Source organism: Rhinolophus ferrumequinum, chromosome 16 (genome assembly GCF_004115265.2).
Source record: "Rhinolophus ferrumequinum isolate MPI-CBG mRhiFer1 chromosome 16, mRhiFer1_v1.p, whole genome shotgun sequence".
NCBI classification, from domain to species: domain Eukaryota; kingdom Metazoa; phylum Chordata; class Mammalia; order Chiroptera; family Rhinolophidae; genus Rhinolophus; species Rhinolophus ferrumequinum.
In genome coordinates, this window is record NC_046299.1 from 43,404,826 (window position 1) to 43,430,920 (window position 26,095).

General features: G+C 34.0%; 1 protein-coding gene across 1 annotated transcript in view; it reads left to right on the forward strand.

Moving 5' to 3' along the window:
* REEP3 (receptor accessory protein 3) overlaps positions 1-26,095 on the forward strand; it is a 77,842-nt gene that overhangs the window by 13,566 nt on the left and 38,181 nt on the right. Inside the window, exon 2 of the mRNA XM_033130719.1 lies at positions 19,724-19,796. Coding sequence (XP_032986610.1) covers positions 19,724-19,796 — 73 coding nt within the window. The remainder of the gene's footprint in view (positions 1-19,723; positions 19,797-26,095) is intronic.

Below are 26,095 nucleotides of genomic sequence, written 5' to 3' on the forward strand. Positions count from 1 at the left end.
GTCATTTTATACAAGAGGAGAAAAATGGAAAATATTAGAGAGGTGTGTATTTTCCATGTGGTCAGCATTACTGTGGGGGTGATCTGGCTAAGACATCTGTCACCCACTGATGGCCAGGATTTATTTGGCCTGTTTTAGGCTGTCCCTTGCGCACTGTCATTCCATGTACCGTTCTTACTTGGTCAGTTGAGAGGGACATTCAGAGCCTTGCAGCACCTAAGGAACATGGTTTTGAGACATCAGCTAGTAGACTTGCAGCTCTTACTGTAGAGATTTCTAGTGTGAGAAAAAGAAACAAACAAAAGAATGGTAGCTTAGAAATGGGCTCTGAAATCAGTGACCATTTGTACCTTTTACTCCTGGCAGATTCTTGTTTTATTATTGTTTTATCAGAGTCTTATGTTTTGCTAAGATTTAATCCTTCAAACTAATCCTAAAACTTCCCAATAAACGGACAAATTTCCTAACTTTATTCACCCTTTAAAGGGGAGTTTTGTATGATGGGGTACTTTAAAATTACAGCTTTGAACCAGAAAAGCAGTTCTATGTAGCTTTCTAAATATTGAAAATTGATGCTACTGTTAAATTTGAGAAGTATGGTTGATAGAGTGGTAACGTACACCTCTTAAAAATCCTAATAAAATTATTTTCACTGCAACTGAACACATGATGAATTAAGAGTATCTTTTCATAGAGATGGTTTGGATTTTTCATTTAGAGTAAGAGCTCACAAAGTACTATACTGTATTTAAAAACTTTTAAAACACCTTTCCTAGACCCCATTCCCAAAGATTCTGACTTAATTGATCTGGGATGGGACCTGGGCATCCTTATTTTTAAAAGCTCCCCAGGAGAATGCACAACCATGTTTGAAACCATTGCACTAGAGCAGGGGTGTCCAAACTGCGGCCCGCGGGCCAACTGTGGTCCGCAATCCATTGTTAATTGGCCCGCAGCAAATTCCAAAAATATATTTAGTTTACTTAAATAAACCAGGTGAGGCAATACGTACTTCACCTCGAGTGAGTGGCCCGGCTGTTTGTGTATTTTACCGCATATGGCCCTTGGTGAAAACCGTTGAAAAAAGTTTGGACACCCCTGCACTAGAGGATATGAGATAGAAAACCTGGTGATTTCTTTTATTTTTAGAAAACCTGATTTTTTTTTTTCCAGAAAACCTGGTGATGTTTTTTGTTTGTTTGTTTGTTTTTGAGTGTCAGAAAACTATGACAGAATTGAGCTGCCAAATATTGTTATCCTTTTAAAACAAGGAAGCAAAAATTGTAAAATACCCTTCTTTTGGTTTTCAGTGATTTGATATTAAATTTGAGTACCTAGAAAATACCTGAAGCTTAGCGATAAGCAACATTAGTAGTCTATAAAGAAGTAATCTTTCCAGACAAACTTGATTGGCCTTTTTAGATTGAATTACAGAAGTATTAGAGGAAAGGAATGTAGTGGAAGGAATGTCTGGATTTTATTACAACATTCTCTATAAGTATTTCATGAAATTGAACTTGGAAATGCATTTCATATTCCCAGCTAGCAAGTGAACTAAGTCTAGCAAACATATGTGTTACCTTATGACCTTAACTTCATAAAGTTTATTTAGGGGAGGGCCTGCAATTGCCTTTTTTCTAGTGATTCAAATGATTCTAAATTTGCCATAGAACCCTACAGTTTCCTTACTAAGTAGAATTCATTGTTCTTAAACAGTCAGGTGAAAGTGAGACATTATAAAAATCAAAATAAATTTTCCTGTACTCTGTATTACGTTTAACAAAAACAAAATGGTAGCATTTAACCCAAATAAGCTGTATTTATTAACTAGAGAAGTACAACCATCTACCAGTATACGAGTTGATGGTCTTTATTCTAACATATTTATTCTATTACAAGAAACATTTTTTTAAGGCTAATAAACTCTCCAGTTATACTGGGAAAGGAATTGAATGCCTCGTTTGTTATTCAAAGTTCAGCTGGTAGCATTTTTACATGAAGTTTAAATCTTTAAGACCTAATAATAAAGATATCTCAACAAAGGATAGACATTTCCTTTTTTCAGCTAAAGAGGCCCTGTCCTGTGGCAGCAGCATAAAAACAGTATTCAGTTTCTTCCTTGGCCAGCTGTGAAATTATTTTTATGAAATTACAACTTTTTGGATTCATATCTATTTCAATTTTTGTGCATAAGGTAAAAGCATCAGTATTTTCATGTCTGATTTTTTTCTAATTTACAAAATTTAGAGTTTCATAAAATGCCATCTCACATCACCATTACCTTTTTGAGTCAGGACAAGTGATGTCATTACTTCTTAATAATTCTATGGCCTGACTTCATCCCTCAAATGGGGACAATTCTGCTCTTGATTAACTCACAGAAGTTACTGAGAGGCACAAAGGCAATATTTTATGTGAATATCTTTTATACCTGCCTATGTGGCCTATGCAGGAGCAGATTATCCGTCCTTGTTCCTTAAAACAGTCCATTTGCATTACAGCAAGGCACTAACAAGTATTTCAGAGTTGCAAGCCTTTCATTAAAAGTTGTTAGATGTCTAGGTATAATATTTACTGAAGGAGGCTACCCTAAACAATAGCTAAGTAGAGGACAGGTTAGTCAGGAGACCAAGAAGATTAAAGAAAGAAACTATTTGATATTATGTCTGTTATAAATACAGAATAAAATAATACTTCATTCATTTTGAAAACAAATATTAGAATTATAATGAAATGAAAGATGAGGAAAAATAGGCTTCTGAAATTTATTAGTTTTGTTTTAAGGTATATGGTAATATTCTCTAGGCAACAACCTGTGGACCTTCAGTAAAGTCACTTGAACAGTTTGACTGTGATTAGTAATCCTGTCTAATTTAGGTCAGACCTCAGCTCCTCACTTCTGTCTCTCTGGGTGCATTCAAGAATACAGGGCGCCCCAAGTACTGTCAGAGCGGCTACCTGCAGTCCTTTCACTCCAGCTCTTCCTGTGCCATTGATGCCATCTTCCTCTATGCTTTATTATGCTCATCAGTTCTCCCCAGCTATTCATCAGACAGTGTTGCTTAGCCCCTGACTTCCATTCCCTCAGGATTCTGTGTTCAGTGCCACCAAGGCCAGCTGGAGTTTTGTGCTGCATTCGATCATCTGCTGCATAACAAACCACCCCAAAACTTAAAAAAAAAACATAATATCTCACGACTCTGTTATACATGAAAAAAGGCACTGGCTTTCTCTAATTTTTCTAATGTTATGATCACATGGCAAGCTTCTATTGTTTAGAATTATTTTTAAAGCTATTTCATGCATTAGAAGGATGCTGATGAATTCAAGTTTTTTTCTAGTACTTAGTAGAACTAAAGTCTTAAATTTGATGGTGGAATAACAAAATTTGCACGTGTCATCTTTAAGTATTTAACTGAATTTTTTCCTTTTCTCATAAACTCAAGTTCTAGAATGATATTGTTAAGTTGCCTGTATTTGGTCAATAAGAAAGTAAAACCGATTCTAAGTGAAGAGGAAAATAGGAAATTTGTCAGTTCTTAGATAATCATGACTCACACTGGTAAAAATAGCTAACTTTTAGCTTACTGAAAAGGTTGCTTTGATTGTAAAGAGAAAATTTCTTAGGAAAAAATCTTAACAGGTTTAAACATTTGGGTGAAGAGGAAGAAATGTATTTTCTAAAAGTGACTTTTTTCTGGAGTGACAAGTCTGGGCACACATGATTTATTACAATACTATTTCTAGCAAACAGTACTTGGAGGAGTGTTCATTTTTTTGAATCTTGTTTCTGTAGATGATATGTACGTATGTGATTTAAAAAGAAATTGTTGGAATTTGTCCAACTTCTCTTTTATGTCCCTTCCCTCAGGAAAGATGTATTTAAAGTATAGTTCACTGTGTTGCTATGGATGCAAATTAATAAATAAAAAGGGAAATAAATAAAAGGTAAATCTTTGGCCATCAACCAATAACAAAACATTCTGTGAAAAGAATTTTTTTTAATGAAGCAAATACCCTTTAAACAAGTTGAAAGTAAATGCTCTCCATAAAATCATGATGTATGAGAATGACGAAAACAGCCATCAATCCAAATGAATATAACATTGGGAAATATAGACATTTTTATATGTATGTTGACATAGAGATTTCTGCTACTGAAGGAAATTTGACTTCCGTTACTACTTTTTTGACTTCCGTTACTACTTTTTTGACTTCAGGGTTTAATAAATTATGGTAAAAAGGTATCATTGTGTGTCAAATTGAGCATTCAAATTGCTGATACATATGGTTAAGTGATGATTACACTTAACCTACCAGAAAAAAAAAAAGTTATACTGCTTTCATAATTTTCTAATCCTAAATGGCCATTGCATTTTATAAAGGATGTAAAAGAAAATCATAGAGCCATCAGGTTGACTATTTAGCCCTTTGTCAATTTCTTTTGTCACTTTCTCATTTTTTGGCCTCAGCTTAGGCTATATTTACATATTAGATTATGTGTACAAAAGATTCAGTCCTGCCTTTGTGGTAAAAAGCTTATTTTTTATTCTTTCTGCAAATATTTATTGATCACCTACTATGTATCAAAGAGTGTTCTACGCCTTGGGGATGCAGAGCTCAACTTGGCACAGTTTTTGTCCCGACACACAGACAGAACACCCAACACACAGACAGCAGATGGACACAATACTGTGGGACAACAATATTAGCTAATACTTATGGACTGCGTACCACGTGCCTGGCATTGTCACATGGCCTAACTTATTTAATGCTCACAACAAGGTAGTCACTATTATCTCATTTTACAGAAAAGCAAACAGGCACAGAAAGGTTAATGACTTGCCCAAAGTCACACTGCTAGTAGTGTCATGTCAAGTATGAACAAGATGCTGTGAGAACAGAGAGGAGGGGTTCCGCACCTAGGGAGGTCAGGAAATCTAAGAGAATAAGCCTTTCAGCTCCCTCTTAGAAGTTATTCTTTGTGAGAAGAGGCCCCAGTCAGGGAAAAAATATGCCAAGGCATAGACACAAAATGAAATGACTCTTGGGAAACAGCAAGTGGTTCAGTATCATTGGAGCACAGAGATGCAAGAAATGAGCTTAGAGAAGTCAGAAGAGTTAGGTCTAACCATATATTATACCGTGATGAGGAGTTGTTTATTCATAAAGCAAGGAAAAACAGTTGAAAGATTTTAAACAGGAGATATTACCAGGAGACCAGGGAAAAGTGATAAGGACAGAGAATCCCCATGAAAAATACAAAGGTCAGAATTAAGGCTGAGGTAAATGTTTGGGATATGTGAACAGATATGAGAGAGATTTAAGGGGGGAACATTACAAAACTTGGTGTTTGGATGTGAGGAGGAGAAAGGAATTTCAGATGTCTGGGTTGTATTAGTTGAGTGGGAGCCATCACCATTTCGTGAGATGACAAACGAGAGGAAAAACAGGTTTAGAGAGGGAAAGGAATGATAAGCTTGAACAACAGCAACTGCAAGGTGTTTTAATGAAGAAGGGTGGTAGAGCACTTTAGATAGGGAAGGAGCACATAGGTAGATAAGATGTTATTGGTAACGTTCTCATTTTAATTTGGATATTGGGTTCACATAAGTTGTTAGACTTCATAATTTGCACGTATATAATGTTTGTCCTCTAATGTGAATCAAATATCACATAGTAAATTTAGAAGGTAGCATTTGGAAAACCTGCTATGGGAAAAAAATACTATCTTAAGATTTTGAGAAAACTTCCCAATTATCCTTGTCACTCATGCAAAGACCATTTGATTTACCTAGTCCTTTCTCCACATATTAAAAATTAAAAAAAAAACAAAAAGAACTAAGGGATGAATGACCAGCAGAAGGGCTATCGTCTGCCAATCCGTGGTAGTTCTCATGTGTTAGACTAATCTCCACAGCTGTCTTATTTTTAACAAATACAAGGAAGACAGAATTGGCTATTTGAAAAAAATGAAAGTTGGCTTTTTAAATTACTTGTGGTTATTATGGATCAGACTTTACCATGTTGTATTTCTGTTAAAAATAAAGCATCTTGTTTCGAATAGAGTTTTTATTTAGTCTCGGGAGTGATTTGCAAGTTTGAATATGGTAGTTAGGGAAGGCCTCAGTGAGAAGTTGACTTTTGAGCAAAGACTTGAAGGAGGTGAGGGCATTGGCCATGCAAAAACTGGGAACAGTTTCCCAGGAAGGGATCCAAACAAGTACAAACCCCAAGGCGGGGCTCTGCTCAACACAAGAGATCAGTGTGGCTGGGGAAGAGCAATAGTGTGGCCAGACATGTAGGCCATTGTTAAGGACATTGGAATTTATTCTGAGTGAGGTGGGTTTTCAGCAGAAGAGTGACATTAGCAGGTTTTATTTTAAAAAATCTCTCTGCACTGTATGGAAAATGCACTGTATAGGCGCAAGGGTGAAAGCTTGGAGACCAGTTAGGAGGCTATTTTTTTAATAAACCAATAAGAGATGGGTGGTGACGGTAACATTTGTTATCAGGTTAGTAGCAGTTGTCAAATTCTGGAATTATTTTAAATATGTAATGCAGAAGATTATTTGACAGATTGGCTGTGGATATTCAAAGAGATGAAACTGGGTACGTTCTCCTGGAGAGTGAGTATACCTAAAGAAGAGAATTGACAAGTTAATTTCTAAAATGTATATGGAAATGCAAAGGACCAAGAATAGCTAAAACAATCTTGAAAGAGAAAGATTAAAAATAGTGGGATGACATACTTAATTAGATATTAATAATGGGATGAGTTCATCAGATAGCAAGATTTATTACAAAGCTGCAGTAATTAAGACAGTGTGGTATTGGGACAAGGATAGACAAACCAATGAAAGAGCATAGTACAGATGGGTGGTAGACTTGTTGGGGTTATCACTTTGTGAGGTGTGTAAATGTCTAATCACTATGTTGTTTTGTACACCTGAAGCTAATAATAAGAAAAAATGAAGGCAAGACCCTCCACTCACAAAAAAAGAAGAAAAAAACTTATTTGGTAATTGAATTTTGATTACTTCTTTCGTCCAAGAATTAAGAAATAATTTAATAAATTTTCATGTCACTGGGTATTTTTTATTTCTACATTTGCAATTTGTTTATAGTTTTAAATGTAGTATGATTAGAGAAATTCTCTGTAGTTTCCATTTTGGGGGGAACTTAATAATTTTTCTTTTATTCAACTTATGACTAAATATTGTGAAATTTCTATGGATAATATGAGTAGGGGTATAGAAATTTGTATTGTTTAGGTTATTAAATATGTATTTTAAATATTCTATTTCCAAAAAAAAAAAAGAGCATAGTGTCTAGTAAGAGTCCCATCCATATATGGATACTTGTTTTATGAGAAAGGTGGCACTACATGAGGAGAGGTTGTTACTTACAATAATGATCCTGTGTCAACTGGATATCCATATATCCATATAATCTTACCCCCTAACTCAGACCGTACACGAAAATACTAATTCCAGTCTGATTGCAGATAAAAAGTAAAACAATAAGGCTTCTAGAAGATAATACAGAAAAAATGTCATTATGACTTTAAAATAAGGAAAAACAATCTTAAACGGCACAAAAAGCATTAGTAATGAATGAGAAGAATGGTGATGATGAATTGAAACAGACTAAAATTAAGTACTTCTCTTCATCAAAAGATTCCATTCAGAGTGAAAAAGAAGGCAGAGTGGGAGAAAATACAACATATGAAGGCAACAAATGGTTCACATTCAAAATATGTAAAGGAAAACGGACAAGGGACTGTATACCAAAGAGGAGGGGAAGGACACATCAAATGGCCAAGAAACCTAGAAAAAGGTGCTCTCGCTTCTCTTTCTGGAGTGGTGGCAGCATTCTGTAATGCTGAACCATATTTTCGTTCCCTTTATAGGTATATCTTTGAGAAAAGAAGTAGAGCTTCCGGGCTCTTTATTTGTACTGTAATACTAAAATTGACTAGGAATTGGAGATTGTTCAAATTTAATCTAAAATAGAATGGTTATACGTTTGAAGAAGATACAAGCCTCCTACCATAACCATCCACAAGCATAAATAATAGGCACACTCATGCAGAACCTCGTTATTAAGAGTCGGATATTTGGGCCTTTCTGCTAAAACATGTGGGTGGTGGCGGATGGTGGTGGGGGTGGGGGGGTCAGAAAAATAACACTAACATTTCATGTCTTAAAAGAAACATGATCATTGCAGAAGAATGCAGAGACTATTCTGTACATAAATTGCATGTTTTTCTTACAGTGTTTCAACATTTATTTTGCCTTTTTTCCCCAAAAAAATATAACCTAAAGGTAGAGGCTACCTTGATGGCAGTTATTGATTGTCATAGGAGGGAGGTTTTTATTAGATTGCACTGGAATCCAAGGTAACCAGCATGTGTTTAGCAGGGACTGGAAGTGATAAGGATGGAAAAGCATCTGTGTTTAGAATGCTCCAATGAGCAATCAGCACTCTCCTGAGATGACCCTTTCCTGTTGCTAGGCGCTCATTTCTGTTTCTGGAGTGGGTGGCAACATTATGTAATGCTGAACCACATTTCCATCGTCTTTATATATCTTTGGGGAAAGAATTAGAACTTCCTAGTTTTTTTATTTTATACTATTAAATTGTTTAGATTGAACAGAAGTTGAGATTGTTCAAATTTGGCCTGCAAATTGAATAGTTGTACATTTCAAGAAAAGACATAAGAAATTACTTTTCAGTCTTAATTACTCTGTCTCCTTAACAAGGGCATTTTTTTATATAGCCACAAGACTGCTATCACCTAAAAAATACAGCATTGGTATTAACACCTAAAGTACAGTTCATATTCAAATTGCCCAAGTCACCTTAATAATGCCTTATGTAGCTGCACTGTTGTTTTTAATATAGAATCCAATCAAGAAACACTCGTTACACTTAATTGTCATTTCTCTTCAGTCTCCCTAACATAGAAGAAGTCACCTTGTGATGAAGAATTTTAACACCCCTTTTCAGTTGGTAGATCAACTGCCCTTTGTTTAACCACTTTTATATTTGTTTTAGGGAGAAAAACAGCAAAGTCAAAATTGATGAAGATTGTACCATTTCTCTAGAGTGGGAGTAAGGTCATCCAAAACTGCTTTTCATGAAACAATCAGTGATGTTTCATAAGAGGCAGAAGGCTAGGTAGTGCCAACAAGCATGCTGGTTTTGTGCTGTAATTACTGATATGAGAATTAAATTAGGTGGTGGTGTAGTTCTTGTGGCACATGTGTGCTTTATTTTTCTGTTGGTGAGTTGCCCAAGTTAGTATTAAGTTCCCACCTCTCTGATTTTCTTGTTCAAAGAAAGTACTTAGAAGACATTTAATCAGTTGACCATCTCAAGAGAAGAGAACATAGAGAATATTTTTAAATGCTTTTACAATGTTTAATTTTTACGTTCTGGTTGGAATAATTTTGAAATTTAATTTTTGTTGTTGTTTGTTTGCTATACAAAATAAGGAGCCGAAACCTTCTTTCCGCCTCATTAATGTATGGTTTCATGCAGGATGCCTATGAAAAGAGGGTGCATTCTCTACATAAAGAGGGAGATTGTTCTAGCTGTAGGGAGTGGCATGAGAAAATTTTACTGAGTTGGAGATGCTGGATAGAATAAGATTTGAGCGAAGGAAATGAAGGAAGTGGTTTACGAAATATGAAAATAAAATGTTTTGATTTCCAACTAATCGCAAATTAAGTTTTAATTAAAAAGCAATGATGAGTTCACTGTTATGCTAGAAGACACATACCTGGCACATAGTAGTCCACTGTTTTTATGTAATGGAGAGGAATTAAAAGATTATTTGAAAGCAGAATGTTAAATTCACTTTAGATTGAGTGGAGCCTAGCAAAGAGTTGTGCTCACTGTAGCTTGGTTTGCACAGTAGGTATGAATGTCCGATGGGAAGACTTTGCAGTGATTTTTAGATCTGACTTCAATTCAGGGAAGTTCACTTCGTGGTTGTGTGGTATTGAATGAATTGCACAAAACACCATAGAACCCATGTTTATGGCTTTCTTACTCATCATTTTATTTGTGTAGAGGCTGTATTTTAAGAGAGAAAATTTTCTCAACATTTTCAAAAGTGGTTTGTGTGATTTTTTTTTCTTCACCAGAAGAAAACGTTAGATTTTTTAAAATCTTAGATTACAACTGTGCTTTCTTTTTCTTCAGTGTTAATGGGGCTAATGCTAAATTCAGGTTTTAACAGATCCTGTGCTTAAGGGTGAAAAAAAGAAAACAGCTCCTCTGAGTTAAGAATGACTCAAGAAGCAGGGGTTGGTCAGATGATATGAGTAATTCTTAGCTACATCAAGTACAGCCGCCTAACCAGTTTGATAGGAATTGGAGATTGTGTGAATGTTGATAAAAGCTGTGGATAGTCCTCTGTGTAGACTTTGCACACAATCGAGAAGTGGGTCTCATATCTTTTTAGTGAGTGTGATGGTGGTATATGGGTAGGTCACAAGTCCAATTACTTATATAACTTCTGAATGTTGATTTCATTCAACTACTAATACTGGGGATCTGCATGCTATGAATTATACATTGTATGAAGTAGAAAGTTTTTTTTCGTAAAAAGAGCACAAATCTTGAAATTAGAAATTCTGTGTTATATTTTGACTTCAGCACTTGCTGAGTGCTTAAATTCATAAGATTCTTAATCTGTCTGAGCCTTACACTTTAATCATCTGTAAAAGAGAACAATAATACCTATCCCACCTAGGAGTTTCTTATTTGTAGTTACAATCAGAATGGAAAAATAACACCTGGAAAACTGGGGCATGCTGTAAATTGTGGGGACCATCGTCTTCTTTTAGCTTTGTGAGCCATTCTGTGGAACTTCACTCACAGGATGCGGTGTTACTTGAGTGTTTCAAGGGTACGTAGCCCTTGGTTCTAGAGTGTACTCTTTACTGAGTTCGGCATTTTTTGTTTAAATATTTTTCTTTGTTTTGGGTTGAACACATAGTAAGCCCTGGTGGTGGGGAATGCGATGTGTCTGGGGAGAGAGTGAAAGGATGATGAAGTACGGTCTGATTTGTTGTGGATTGATTTCTTTCCCTTAGTTTTATCCTAGCTTTCCTTTTACAGTAGAAATTAGGTGCTCTGGAGTAAATTCAGAACTTTAGCTCTGACAACATGAAAATTCCAAGCTTCATAGCTCCTGATGACTGTAACTAAAACATGTATAAAGTCTTTCAAAGGAACTTTTACTATCTTTCTCTTCTTGGCAGTTTTAAACTTGCATCATTGGTTATAGAATTCAGGATTTGGGTTTTTCTCGTGGGTTTGACTTTTCTTTCTGTATGTAATTTTCATATTGTTCTTTAAGGCCACTTAACTGTTGTACTAAATGGGAATTCTCTACTAGCAGAGATTCTTAACAACAAATCTTTTTCTTAAAATTTTTATAAGAAAAGTTGCATATTATTTTGACAGTAATCATGCATGGACTTTTGCTACGTGATGGCTGCTTGCACAGTGACATAATGACTCATGTAAGACGAATATACACAGGTACATTGGTTATCACTGGACCTTGCATCATTGGTTATCACTGGACCTTGTAATCATTTGGCCTTAAACAGGCAGAAATTTATTATTTTCAAAGTTTATTAAATTTTGTCACTTAAGTTTACTCTATGTAACTTCTGTTATGATCTCTTACATTTATTTTAGTGTCTAAGTAAGGACAGAGTTTGGCAAAAGTCAAGATAACAATAGTCGTTTTCACATTACTTTTAAAAATTCAATTAAAGTGATACCAGCCTACCATACTGACAACATATTGATTGCTTAATCATAATAAGTTTTAATCATTATCTAAAGTAAGCATAATATTGTCATACCTTAGTTAGTTGAAGGTGGAGAATTCAGAAATTCAAATTCTTGGGCCCCACTTCCAAAGATTCTCATCCACAATTAATTCTTATACACAGACAGATTTGGGAGCTACTGAACCATTTATAGAAGATGCTTTTCAAATAGTTCTCAAAGGCTTAAGATTCCTCAGAGGATTCTACAGTCAATGAAATTAAGTTCTTTAAGGACAACTTAATTCCATTTGTTTCTTATTAATTTGCATTTGTCTCTTTTTTATTGAGGTTCCTAAGAAAGATTTCCTTTGAAGGAAAAATACTGCTTTGGAAAAAAGTCATAAAACTATTGTTACAAGACAGACTATTTTTAGTATTCCTTATTGTTTAAAATTCTGATTCTGTTTTTAAAGTTCATGAAACTTTTACTATTGGGGACCTAATATTCAAACAGAATTGAAGTGAACTATGATACAAAACAGTATCATAGTTCTTATGATACAAGACAGTATCATAGTTCTTGCCTTCTTGCCCTCTTTATCTTGCACGAAGCCCTTTGTGAACTTGTTTGCCATAATAGCCTGCCTTTTTTGATTTCACTAAGTTCAGTGAATTTTTCCTACATATAGTGCCTCCTTGTCCTCCTGAAAGAAATATACTATAGTTTCCCTTGACTAAAACACATGCTCATATTGGCAATGGTGTGCCGGCAGTGCTTCAAAACTGGGGAAAAGGGGACTGATTCATATCATTTGCTAATTTCCATGGCATAAATACTCCCTACAATAATAGCCTATTTCAAGCTACCAATGTGATGTCATTGAATGTGGAGCTGGGAAGAGATACACACAGCATACTTAGTATTTCCACCATACAGATAGTATAGATGTAAGTAAGTTTAAGAGCATAGCAAAATATAGAAAATAATTAAGAAATGATGAGGTTCTGAGTATGTACTGTTTTTGTTACTGTTTTCTCTTTAAAAACTATTCTACTGTAAGATATCAAAGAAACTGTTTTCATGCTTACCTTTGAGGAAATAGATAGTTTGAAAATGGGAGAAGACTTTTACTTTGACTTTTCTTTCTACCTTACTCTGTTGTGTAAATTAACCTATGATTAATTTATGAGCAAAGTGGTATTCGATGGCAAACAAAAAAATGGTATTCAAAAAGCTTTCTAGGTGATTTTGATGTGTGGTAAGTTGGGGAACCACTGGGTGGTTCCCAGTTACAGCTACCTAAACTGAAAAATGTTTTTCTTCGTTCTCTGGCACCTTAGAGTTGAATTTTGTGCTTAATTGCAATGACTACATTTTAACTACTTATGCACTGTCATATTCTTTCAATTTATTTGAGAAATCTTTTGCCAATTGTGTATGTTGAAATATAAAGAAAAATAAGAGAAGACTAGAAAAATAATAGCAATCAAAGTAGAAAATCAAAATCTGGTGAATACAAATATATAAATATGCCAATTGTAAGGCCCACCATAGTTAATATAGTTGAACAACAGATTTATCGTATGAGCTTCCTGTCATTCAGGGGTGAGGGAAATAATATAATTACGTATTATGAGAGAATGGCATCATTTTCTCAAAGCTAAGCTTTGCATTGTACTGAATTCCATAGTAAATCTCACACATGAAATTTCATATGTAGGGACACTAATAGACAATATACAAACAATACCCTTAACATTATTCCTATAGTATTTCGTATGGCAATTTCTTATAATATACTTCAAGAAAAAACAAGAATGTAATATTAAAAAGCAACTCAAAGTGACTTTTCCCTCAAAGGAGAATAGGAATAAAATCTGGTAGTCGAGCTTGATTCAAATTCCTACAGGAGTAAAGATTTAGAACAAGGATGGCAAAAAATGACAAATAAGTCTACTCAGCTCCTGTCTTTTGTTGGTTTGAGCTTTATGGTGCTGTGCTGACAAGGATTTTCAGACCAGGGTCAGCAGGAAAGAGTGCAGTGAATGACTAGCAATCTCTATCTGGGTTACAGGAATGGAAGTAGCAGAAAGATCTCTGCATGTTTGCCATTCTTATGCCAGGCTATCTTATGTAAATTTCCATCATCTCAGACAGTCTTTAGTGTAAACTGGATTGCAGACCAAAGGGATTTATATTCTTTGATAAGGGCCTGGAGTGTTGGATTTTGCTCTCTGAGAGTATAGATGGTATCTATGTTAATTGTGACTAACTCATCCTAATGATCCTGGTACATGTGTCTTTGGTCATTCTGATTTTTGATCCTATAATTTATTTAACGTTAGCTATCTTACTTTCGTTCATTTTTAGTCTCATCGAGTTGTGTTTTGGTCCTTTAGTGTAATAGAACACCATAATTATGATTTGGGGAAGCTGTGGCAAGCATGATTCTGAAAGGAGGGGAATAAAGAGAATTTGCCAAGTAATTTCTGTATGAGCATGGTCATATTACGTATTAGTGTTATGTAGTTTGTTATCAGCTATAAGCTATTTGTCATATTTACTTTTAATAAACTACAATTTAAAATTTTATACTCTTAGAGAAGTAATTTGTAATCTAAAGGCAATTTTAGGAGAAATTAAAATAGTTCAAAAATTAAATGTTAACATCATTGTAATATTTTGGGATTTTTTTCTTTTAGTAGCAATTTATATACTGCATGATTGTTCTAATCCATATTTTATCTTAGGAACCTAGTTTATCTGTTGAAAAAATACCTACTTGACTTTTTAGTTATTTCACCCTTTTGATATTTTTTCTTATTCTATTTTTAAAAGTCCTTAAATGGGTATTTTCATGCATTCATTGTAAGAATATAAATTGATGTTACTCTTCTAAAGAGCAGTTTGGCGATATATATCAAAAACCTTTAAAATTTCAGCCCTTTGACCTAGTTATTCCACTTCTAGGATAATGTCATTAGAAAACAAACAGTGGTTTTTAAGTATGTATTTTCGAGTGAGTGTGCCTAGCTTTGAATCAAGCCAGTAAACTTACAAGCTATATGACATTGGGTTAATTTCTTAACTTCGACAAACCTCGGTCTTCACATCTGTAAAACAGGTATAAAAGAAGCACTATCTCTTAAGTGTTATTGTGAGAATTAAATGAAGTGGTATACGGAAAGTGCTTAACATCCTTCCTAGTATAAAATGTCGGTAAATAGTTGCTGCCATTAGTAATCATAGAAATGTTGTTCATCATAGCATTAAAATAGTGGACATGTTAGTAATGATTTGAATATTTTCATTCATATGAGCAAATATTGTACTATATAATTGTTAATTGATGTTCTTAAATGATATTTAAGATGTAGGAAAATGTTCATAATGTAACATTTAATGAAAGGGCAAGATAAAAATCTATATGCTCTAAGATGTCAATTAATTATACTTAAATTATGTTATGGAATATATTTTGAAAATGTTGTCTTTAAACTATGTTGTTTTAAAATATAGGAAAAAACTGGAAAATATAATACCAAAATATTAAGAATGGATCACTGTTAATAATTCTTAAAACTGGGTGATAGGTATAGGGGGATTTATTATATTAATACTACTCTATTTCTATTTCTATTCTGTTTTCATTTTTCATAATTTTTTTTAAAGAATGACAAGAATAGTAGATAAAAAAGAAAAGTTTAAATTCTTGGAATTACTGCCTCATAACTTATTTAAGTGTAAATTAACTCTTGATTAGTTTTGTTATTTAGTTATTATTGATGCTTTTGTAAGGTTTTTAAAGCATTTGAGGGAATGATAATATCAGACTTGTGAAAGTTTGCTAAAAATTATAACAAATTGTGTGTGTGTGTGTGTGTGTGTGTGCAGAAACACTTAACAAAAAAGAAAGATGGTTCATTTGTTATTGGAATTACTAGTGATTTTTATTGTCTTTTTTTATACTTTTCTACATCTTCCAAAAATTCTGTAGTAAGCTGTTTTTAGGATCTTAATCACAAAAAGATGCTTTAATCAATTTTTTATGAAATGATGCTGGTAATTTTTATGCTTCATGACATTACTAGTATTGAGAGCACTCTTACTAGTTACTTCTGAGATACACCTTTGAACATGCTATTTATTATTCTCTAAAATAATTTTGATGAAGGATGCATTGTGTCTATTTATTATTCTCTAAAATAATTTTGATGAAGGATGCATTGTGTCTGAATATCTGTCCAAAAATAGCTAATTCAAGTATTTTCCATGTACGAAAAATGAAACAAGGACCATTTCCACTACTGCATTTCCATAAATTTTATTTCCTTTTTAAATAGTGTAAGATTTTCAATATAGCCAGTGTTCGTATAGGCAACTTTACCTTAGTGGGAGGGAAGGGTGTCATGAGTATTTTGGCAAAGTTCTCCCTCTTTAGGCAAAACTAAGACTAAGAGGAAATGAGTAACTATTTCTTCTGCCTCTATAACTGAAACAGTATTCAAATTTATAGGTGAATTTTATTTGTAGCAAATAATTCCTTTTATAAACCTGAAGTTTATCTTGTGTGTGGCCTTCTAAAATAAACTTTATTTGATTTTATACACTGTGTTCAGGCTTTGGCTTTGTGCCCGACCTCCAAGGTTGCAAATATCTACAGTAGGACTCAACATTAAAAAAAAATAAACCAAAAAAAAAAAAAAACTATAAAATGTTACACACATTAGTGATAAATTACTCAGTAATATTCACATTGGAGCCATAATAAATTATAATATTAATAGTGTCGGTCCTTCAAAATGGTCCCAATATTCACTAAGACATTTATAATCTTTCCCATGTTCCAAATGAAATACATTACTGCTTTCTACTCTTACAATAGTTAGGTGTTAGGGATATTGTGTGACTGGTTCTATTCAATACAGAAGTTTAAAAATAAAGGCAAAGCACCTGTATGCATAGTATCAACTAGCATCAAATCCTTACTATCTATGAGAAAATTACCTGTTTTAGAAGTCAGTTATATTCTTAAAAAAATACATCAGTCTAAAATAGAATATGCTAAAGGCAAAATGACTAATCCTGACAAACTCTAAAGTTCAAAATAAAAGTAATTTAAAAGTCTACGGAGGAGGGTTGGGGGGGAGTGAATTAATTAAGCAAGAAAAAAAATGGAAGAAAAGAAAAGAGAGGAGGAAAGATGAGGGTAGGAGGCATTGCAGGCAAGAAGCAGATATTCCAAGACTGAAATAGAAATACAAGAGGCATACTGAGGAAATCATGTAGGAATAGGTGGTTTATATAAAGTAGTGGTTTTCAAATTATGCTCTGATGATACCCCACAGGGGCTGGTCAGCAAGAGGGTGAGGAGGCCAGCTACTGAAGTCTTTAAAGCAGGGCGATGTTGCAAGTGTGTTAGGAAGATTGATCTGACAGTGGAGCCACAGTTAATGTGTTGGGAAACTTCATATCCAGTAAGTCAGATGCGATGACATGAGCCTAAATGTATGTATTATCAGCCACTGGTTTGAAACTAAAAGAGGAGGGAGGATGGTTGGACTCTGGGTTACAAAGTGGGTGGGTGTTGTATCAGGGGAAGGAGGAGTCAAAGATCCATCTGGTGATAAAACTGAAGAATCTCATGTTGAATTTAAATTCACTGGTACCAAATTATAGGGGAATATGGAAGATATTACATTGATTTTATCCAAATTCTTAAGGGAAATACAACATGGATTGAAATTATTAACTTAAGTATGTAAACTGTAACTATGATGGCTAACTATGGGATTACAGCTGTGTCAGCAGTAAGGATGAACACAGAGCGGACCTGGGTGGGAGTTGTGTTCTTGTTTACACCTTGGTTCTTAAGGTAATAGCTTTCTTAGAAGTCACTACGCTGGAAAGCCTCTGTGCCTAGTGTGGTTGAGGGGGGGAGGGCTGTGTTAAATTGAAAAGCCCTAGGCTCTCCGACACAGCTAAAAATCGTATATCTAGAGTCTGGGATTGGCTTCTGGTGGAGCAGCATTCACAGGGTAGTATTATTAGGTAAGGCAGAAATTGTTAATGATATGGCTTCCAGTTGGTAAGAATAAAATCCCCAGCAGGAGAAGACTTGGTATTCATCTGACCTGGTGACATCAGCCACAAAGCCAGGGTTTAGCTTTGTGAGGGTCAGGAAAGTCACCAGGGATTTACTGCCCCTCCCCCTCATCGGAAAAAGACCCCAAAACTATAAATGAACTAAAAACAGAGAGATGTAGATATTTACTTGCTCTCAGTATAAGAAAGCCTTAAATATAAACGGAAACATTTAATATAAAAGTTCATAAATATACAATATGTATTATGGGCTGAATTCCGCCCCCTCCATAATTCATATGTTGAAGTTCTAACTGCCAGTACTGCTGAATGTGACTATATTTGGAGATAAGGTATTTAAAGAGGCAATTAAGTTAAAATGAGGTCCTTATTGTGGGCCTTAATCCAATATGATTTACAAGACAAAGAGATAAGAAGCAGAGATTAGGACACACACAAAGACCAAGGGATGACCCTGTGAGAACATAGTGAAAAAGTGGCCATCTGCTATCCAAGGAGATAGGCCTCAGAAGAAACCAGGCCTGCCAACACCTTGATCTTCTAGCCTCCAGAACTCTGAGAAAATATCTGTTGTTTAAGCCACTCGGTCTGTGCTATTTTGTTGGGGCAGCCCTAGCTAGTTTAATAGAATCGGTATTTCAGCAACTTCATGAACAAAATCAAAAGATAATAGTAACCTAGAAAAATATTGGTTAACATATAAAATAGACAAATAAGGGCCTAGACTCCAGTAACAGTGAACATACCAAGCACCCAGGAACATCACAACTAAGAAGTGAATATCAATATACACAGAAATGTTTTTCACAGTATTATGTGCAACAACAAAAACCTAGAAAACCAAACACCTATAAATACATTATTATTTAAATAAACAATAGGAAGCGCAATGTGGAATGTAATAATGATACTGAAAATAATACTGTAGAATAATATATGAAGACAAAAATTCCCTGATGTATTTATTATGTGAAAATGCCAATTGTAAGCCATTTATATACAGCGTCATGCCGTTTCGGAGGCTGTCCTTTCATTACGATTGGCATTTTCACATAATACATCAGGGAATTTTTTGTCTTCATATATTATTCTACAGTATTATTCTCAGTATCATCATTACATTACATATCATACTTGGATCTGGGATTTGGTGAAATAATCATAATAGATGGCATTTTAAAAAGTCCTACTTATGATTTAGTCGTTTTTTTAAATGCTTAGTTATTTTAACTCATCTTGTAATAAATATATCAAGTATTGTTTCACAGCACTGTCATTATAATTAGAAGCCAGTGCTTCTCAAACTAATGTAGTGAAGGACTTTCTCCTTGTTACAGATTGTGTGTGTGTGTGTGTGTGTGTGTGTGTTTACATTTTAGGTATATGACACATGGATAAAAGTAGGATTTTGCCTACAATAAAGTGTCTGGTTATCTCTGACTGGTAGGGTTGGGACAATTTATTTTTCCCCAATTTTCTTTTTTTTTCCTCGCAATTTTCTACATTTTCCAAGTCTTCTTCAAGGAACCACAGAATATTTTTTGTAATGAGAAAAAATGTTTTAAATGGCAGTTTAAAAAGAAAATCTTTTTTCCCCATGAAACTGTATCTGGAATATTGAAATTGTCTTTTATTTTTTAAAAGAAAGTGCATTTTCACTTTGCTTTTCTGAGTGGATTTACTTTATACACAAATTTGCTTTCATACACATTTACACTGTCATGTGTTTTCCATGTACTTTCTACTTTTCTGTTAGGGATATTTTCATGAGTAGTTAAAAGCGTTGTTTGATTTGTCTTCTCATATTTTTTACTTTTAGGTTGGTGTTTGGAATGCTGTATCCTGCATATTATTCATACAAAGCTGTGAAAACAAAAAATGTGAAGGAATATGTAAGTATTCTAGTTTTGTGAGTAATTAATTCTAGTTTAATGTATCCATTATATACCAGACTAGAAAAATTGTCACTATTTTAGAAACAGCTGGAATAATGTTTTGGGTTAAAGATGTAATACAAATGTGAAGTTCTGAAACTAGCCTTTTTTAAAATTAATTTTGAATATAATTTCCAAAGTGGAGTGTCAAAAATAGTTCATTGTCAGTTCACATTTAAATAAGTATTCTCAGATGAGTAATTGGATATCTCTTATTCATTTGGTCTGTAAGTTCCAGTACAATAAGAGGTTGGGGGATTGCCTGTTTTTTAGCCTTGTAAATTTATAGGCACACTGAGAATATACCTCTCTGTCCCCCAAACCTTTTCCTTCTTTCGTAGGTGTTTTGTTATTTTCTAATTAATTCAAATATGCAGATACCTCGTCACTACTAACAATTGCAGTCTTTATTCCTTTTGAATCAGATTCTGTTTGTAGTGATTTCTTCTTCAGTCCTCAGTGTTTCTTCTCTTTCAGTTTCCTTTTCCCCATTCCTTAAATTTTTTTTACTTTCATTAATTGTTTTTACTTTTTACACATTTCTGTTCCCATACTGTTTGTTTAATAGTAAATGGCCTTCCCCACCTAAATTTACTATTTGTGATGAAGTGAATTTTCAGACACTCGTAGAAGCATAGTTTATTAGCAGTCAATCAACAGGGGTAGGCAGTACTGAGATAACTGCACATCAATAACTATGGTTCTTTTTTAATTGAGGTGACATTCACATAACATTAAATGAACTATTTCATAGTGAGCAATTCAGTAGCGCTTAGTACATTCCAAAATAAAACATCATACTCATTAAGCATTTACTCCCTCCACCTAGCCCCTGGCAACCACCAATCTGTTTACTGTTTGTATTCATTTACCTATTCTGGATATTTCATGTTAATGGAATCATAGAAGATGTGAGCTTTTGTGTCTGGCTTCCTTCACTTAACCTGTTTTCAAGACTCATCCACATTGTAGCACGTATCAGTATTTAATTCCTCTTTATGGCTGAATAATATTCCATTCCGTGTGTATACAACATTGTTTCTCCATTCATCCATTGACAGATATCTGGATTGTTCATCTACCTTTTGGCTATTACGAATAGTGTTTCCATAAACATTCATGTACAAGGATTTATTTGAGTACCTCTTTTCAGTTTTTTAGGGTATATAGCCATGGTTCTTTGTAAGGGATCTTGAATGGTAGCCTCAGCAAATTATCAAAGATCAGGTGATGATTCTTTATTTGTTTATGTTTTTTTGGGGGGCGGGCGGCTATGAACGTTTTATAACTAACCCATTGTATTGAATTTCTGTAGTCGTTTTTATTTTGTGTAAAACTAATTTTTGAATTGAAGTATATACACATCAGTCAGAATGGTAGAATATATCTAGCAGAGGTAGAAAAGTTATTTAGTTGAGCACTGAAATTTGTCTATCCTTTTATTATATAGCTGTCTCCGAGATCTAGGATTGGTAAAATCATATTAAGAGATGGAACCACATTAAGTCCTAGTAATATAAAGTAATTTTACAAATGGCTTGAAGGGACATATTTTAATGTACATTATAATCAATTCTTCAAGTATTGTTTTATAGTACTGTCATACGTTCATTTTTAGAAACAAGCACTTATCCTCTATTAATAGTTATCTTCTATTAATAGTGATTCTCAAGCTACCTATAATAAAAAACCAGTTTTTTGTTTTTTAATTTCCAATAAGTCATAGACCAGTACTTTTGTAAAATAAAATAAAAAAACTATTTGCTAGAAAAATGACATGAAAACTAAAAAACATGAAATACAATCCAAGCGTTTTTATTACTAGATTCAATAGACATGAAATTACTGTCAATTTTTGTACTTAAAGCAAAACAGTAACACTTCACAGCCTTGCACTAGTCCATAAATGACACTTTTCCCTGCTATGTAATATTTTAATTGGAATTCTCTATTGAAAGATAAAAATACGAGTTGCTTGTCATTTCCAAACACCATGAAAATATGGGAGCATACTACCGGCCAGTCCTTAATAAATGTACTGGCCAAAACATTCCTCCTTATTTGGAGTCTTTGTGATACTATTAATAAATGAGATTTCTTTTCTGAATCTGATTAACTGTATACTTGAAGTATTGGGTGATATATTTCTCAACCTCGGGCCCATTTCACTTATAAAGTTTTATATACCCAGGATATGAAATACCTGGTGTGCTTCTGTGTGTGTCTTTGTGTATATATTTGAGCTTATGGTAGTCTATCTTCCCTTACAAGTCTGCGTGATTTTGTTGGGGAAAAAAATTAAGTACAAATTTAAAATGAAATTTAGATAAGAAGCCTGAATAATATGAGGATATTATCAGCAGACACACAAATACCATTCCCTAAAATAAAAAAAGATAACAATAAGAAATATAAAGGTATAATAAATTGTGATACAAAGAAATAAGCCTGTCATGTGTAAATTAATGTAAAAGAGCACAAAAGACGGTGTTATTTAAGGATTGGCCTAAGAACCACTATAAAAATACTTGTTCATTTCTTACTGGGCATCAATTTAACTTTGTTAATTTTTGAAGACTTAGAAACTTGGATTTGTGTATTTTATTCCCTTAATACAACACTCAAATTTTTATTACTGGATTATTCTATAAATTTGGGATTGATAACATGTTCTAACCCTGAAATTTTAACTCTGCTTCATAAATTAAATATAGTTTAACTTATGGAAGACAATGCTTTAACATTCTTACTCAAACTGATGGAAAAACTATAAAACTTGATATGTGTTGATGTATATACATGTGTATGTACTAGATATATACTTCACATATTGCCTTGTCTAAAAACAGTTGTTTTTAGAAAATAACTCATTATTAACACAGTAGGAATTAATCTGTACCTAATTTTGCTATAGTTTTGTGACTCTAAAAGAAGTTTTCTTAATAATCCTTTTGGGAATATCAAAAGAATAAATATTGAAGAGAAACTTCAATTACTGGGGAAGTAGAAAGGCAGGTGGCTGGAGTTGGTTTGACATTTACATGATAAGCAATTCTGCTTCACAGATAAAATGAGAGCTAAAAGCAAAAATGGTCAGGCACTAGGACAGGAAAGGCAGGGCATCGGCCTTTACAAGGAAATAGTATGGTACAACTCTGAAGACCTACTGGTGAACAAGTTGCCTGCCATTAAGGCTGCTAAATAGCCTAAACTGAGCTATATTGGAATAACAACATCTCACATTTATGTAATTCCCTACCAATTTCAGAATATTTTTGTATATTACTGTTTCCAATTGCTTCTTCAACAAATTACCCAACACTTATTTGCTTAAATTAACACAAATTTATTTTCTTACAGTCCTAAAGTTCAGAAATCTGAAATGGATCCACAGGGCTGCATTTCTTCCTTAGGCTCTAGGAGAAAAATCTGTTTACTTATCTTTTCTAGCTTCTTCAGGCTGCTCACATTTCTTGGCTTATGGCTCTAGTCCTCCATCTTCAAAGCGAGAAATTTTGGGCTGAGACCTTCTCAGACTGGAATCTCTCTGGTTCTCTCTTCTGCCTCCCTCCTCCACTTATAAGAACCCTGGTGATGTCATTGGGCCCTCCTAAGTAAGTCAGGATCATCTCCCCATCTCAAGGTCAGCTGATGAGCAGCCTGAGTTCCATCAGCAACCTGATTTCTCCTTTACCATGTAACAAAATATTCACAGGTTCCAGGGATTTGGACCTGGACCTCTTTGGGGAAGGGGGACTTTCTGCATACCACACTATCTTACTGGTTCTCACTACAACTATATAAAGTAGGTGAGGAAAATCTTCTAATATTATGTTTTCTGAGAAGTGAATTAACTTGCCCAGGGTCACATGGATCATTAAGGCAGGAATGGTTCCAGATTGAATATCTTCAGCTTCTAGTATGTTATTCTTTCTCTTCTACCTTAAGAAAAGTAGGTGAAAAGTAGGTGAGGATCCTAGCTTCATGACAAAGTTGAAATAGCTTTCACAACCAGCCAGTGAATGTGCTTCTCATTAATTCCAAGGTAGACTTTCAGGGACCACAGCTATAGGGATATTTTCCAAGGGCAATGAGGCAGCTTAACCAGTACTAAGGCAGAACCTATATGCATCTAAATCAACTGTGATCAAAATGCTTGACGATGAAATTGGAAGTTTTTGAAAGTTCTGTAAAGTCTTGGCAGTTCTTTATTTCCAACCTAAATTTACTTCTGACAAAAATTTTGAATACTACTTTCTTACTGAGTCTCACCTAAACTTAGTTATCCAATTTAACCTTTAGTTATAACAGTCTTATCAGAACTCTTTTTTCATAAAGTTTTCCTGTATGGTAATCCCATCCAAATTTGCTTTGTCTTGCAGTTTCTTAGCAAAATTAATTTTCTTAAAATCTCCCTGTTATATTTTTACTAGTCTCTTATACTCTCTGGTATTATATTACTTATTTGTATATGTGTGTGTCTTCCCCTCCATAGAGAGTTTTGTTGTTTTTTTAATTGCTATATTCCCATACCTAGATCAGTACATGGTATATGGTAGGCACTCAATATTTTTTGAATGAACAAATAAGAAAAGGAAGAAGAGTTGACTTTTAAGTCTATCAGGTATTAAGTTGTGTTTACAAGAGTGTACATTTCTTAAGTAGATTGCTCTAGTTTCTCAGCTTTGATTCTGCTGGGTTAAGAAGTATACAGTCCAGTCTGACTTATCCCAAAGACTGCTTTCTTTGTGGTATTTAGTTATTACCTAAAATCCATTGGTATCTACTTCAAAATTATTTTCAGAAAGCACACAATTTTTATTAATTTACTTCTTCCCACCATAACTACTACCATTCCCCATAAGCCTTCAAATAGTAGATTGCACCTGATAAAACAGATGCTGTGTTCAAATCAAAACACATGGAAAGTGCTGTGTATTTTGGCAACCTTCCTTTCTTCCTTTGCCTATTTTTAAAACAGAGCTTTCCTAGGATATAATTTCCTGTAGAGTGTGGCTGTTATGGCCTACTTAAAGTCTTTCAGTCTTGCAGTAATTGAAACATAAACTTACTGAAGAATTAGTATGGTTTTGCGAATTTTTTCAGGCTTATACCATCTCATGACTTGAAAATAGAGTGTTTACTTCCAAGTGGTGTGTAATTGCTATAGCTTTTCTAGGAAACCAGTGTTTTTATTCTAAGAATGTTGGGAAAAGTGGCAATGAAAAGATTGTCTAACAGCACATAAAAATCAAAATCAGACATTTGGTCATGAGATTTACTATGAGCAAGAACAAAGCACAGAGAAAACTCTGGGAGATTACTCTTTCAAAGGCCTAGAAATGGCCTTCTAAAACCTTATTGACTTGAGTTTTGAAAGTGATCTAATTTTTGACTGAATATTTGGGTGATAAGAAAATGAACAAATATATCACATACTGGTTCTACAGTTCTTGTCAATTGGTAAAATCTGAAGTTGCTTACTAGTTTTAGGATGGAGATAGAAGGGGATAAAAAACATACTAAAGAACTTTTTTTTTTTTTATTGTCAAGAAGTGTTCCCCAGGCATCTTTTCATTTTGGATTAAAAATATTCATTTGATTCAAGGGTTTTAATAACGTAGGAAGTGTAAAGATTAACCCACTGATTAAGGTTGGATTTTAAAATTTTTTTTGAGTATTTGTTTTGTCGGGCCACATGTTAATCTGTTTAGTTTTCTTTCTGATCTACTTTTAATTTAGTTTTTATTTTTATCAAAGTTGTATTTATTTATAATTTTAAAATGAAAACATTTTTCAAGACGTATTACGAAAAAGAACAGCTCCCCACTCTCCTCATCCCTATTTCTTTCTAGAGGGAACTGCTTTCAACTGTTTTATCCGAATCCTTTAGTGTGTATGTTTCCATATCTAAATAGCATACTTATATTGCTGTTTCTTAATTTTTCAGTTGGACATCATCGGTTAACTTACTTCTATTAAAGGTAATTTAGTAGTTACCCAATGTAATATTATACACATACATATTTCCCTGTCTCTATAGCTTCCCAGTGTTAGAACAGTGTAAATTGGGTTGGATCAATATTTAATGTTTACATTATTTAGGCTAAGATAGAAAGAAGCAATAGGATATACAGATAAAGAACACAGCCTCTAGAACCAGGCTATCTATCTTGCTTGTCATCCCAGCCCTATCCATTACTAGCTGGGTCTTTGTACAAGTTATTTGGCCTTTTTGTGCCTCAATTTCCTTATCT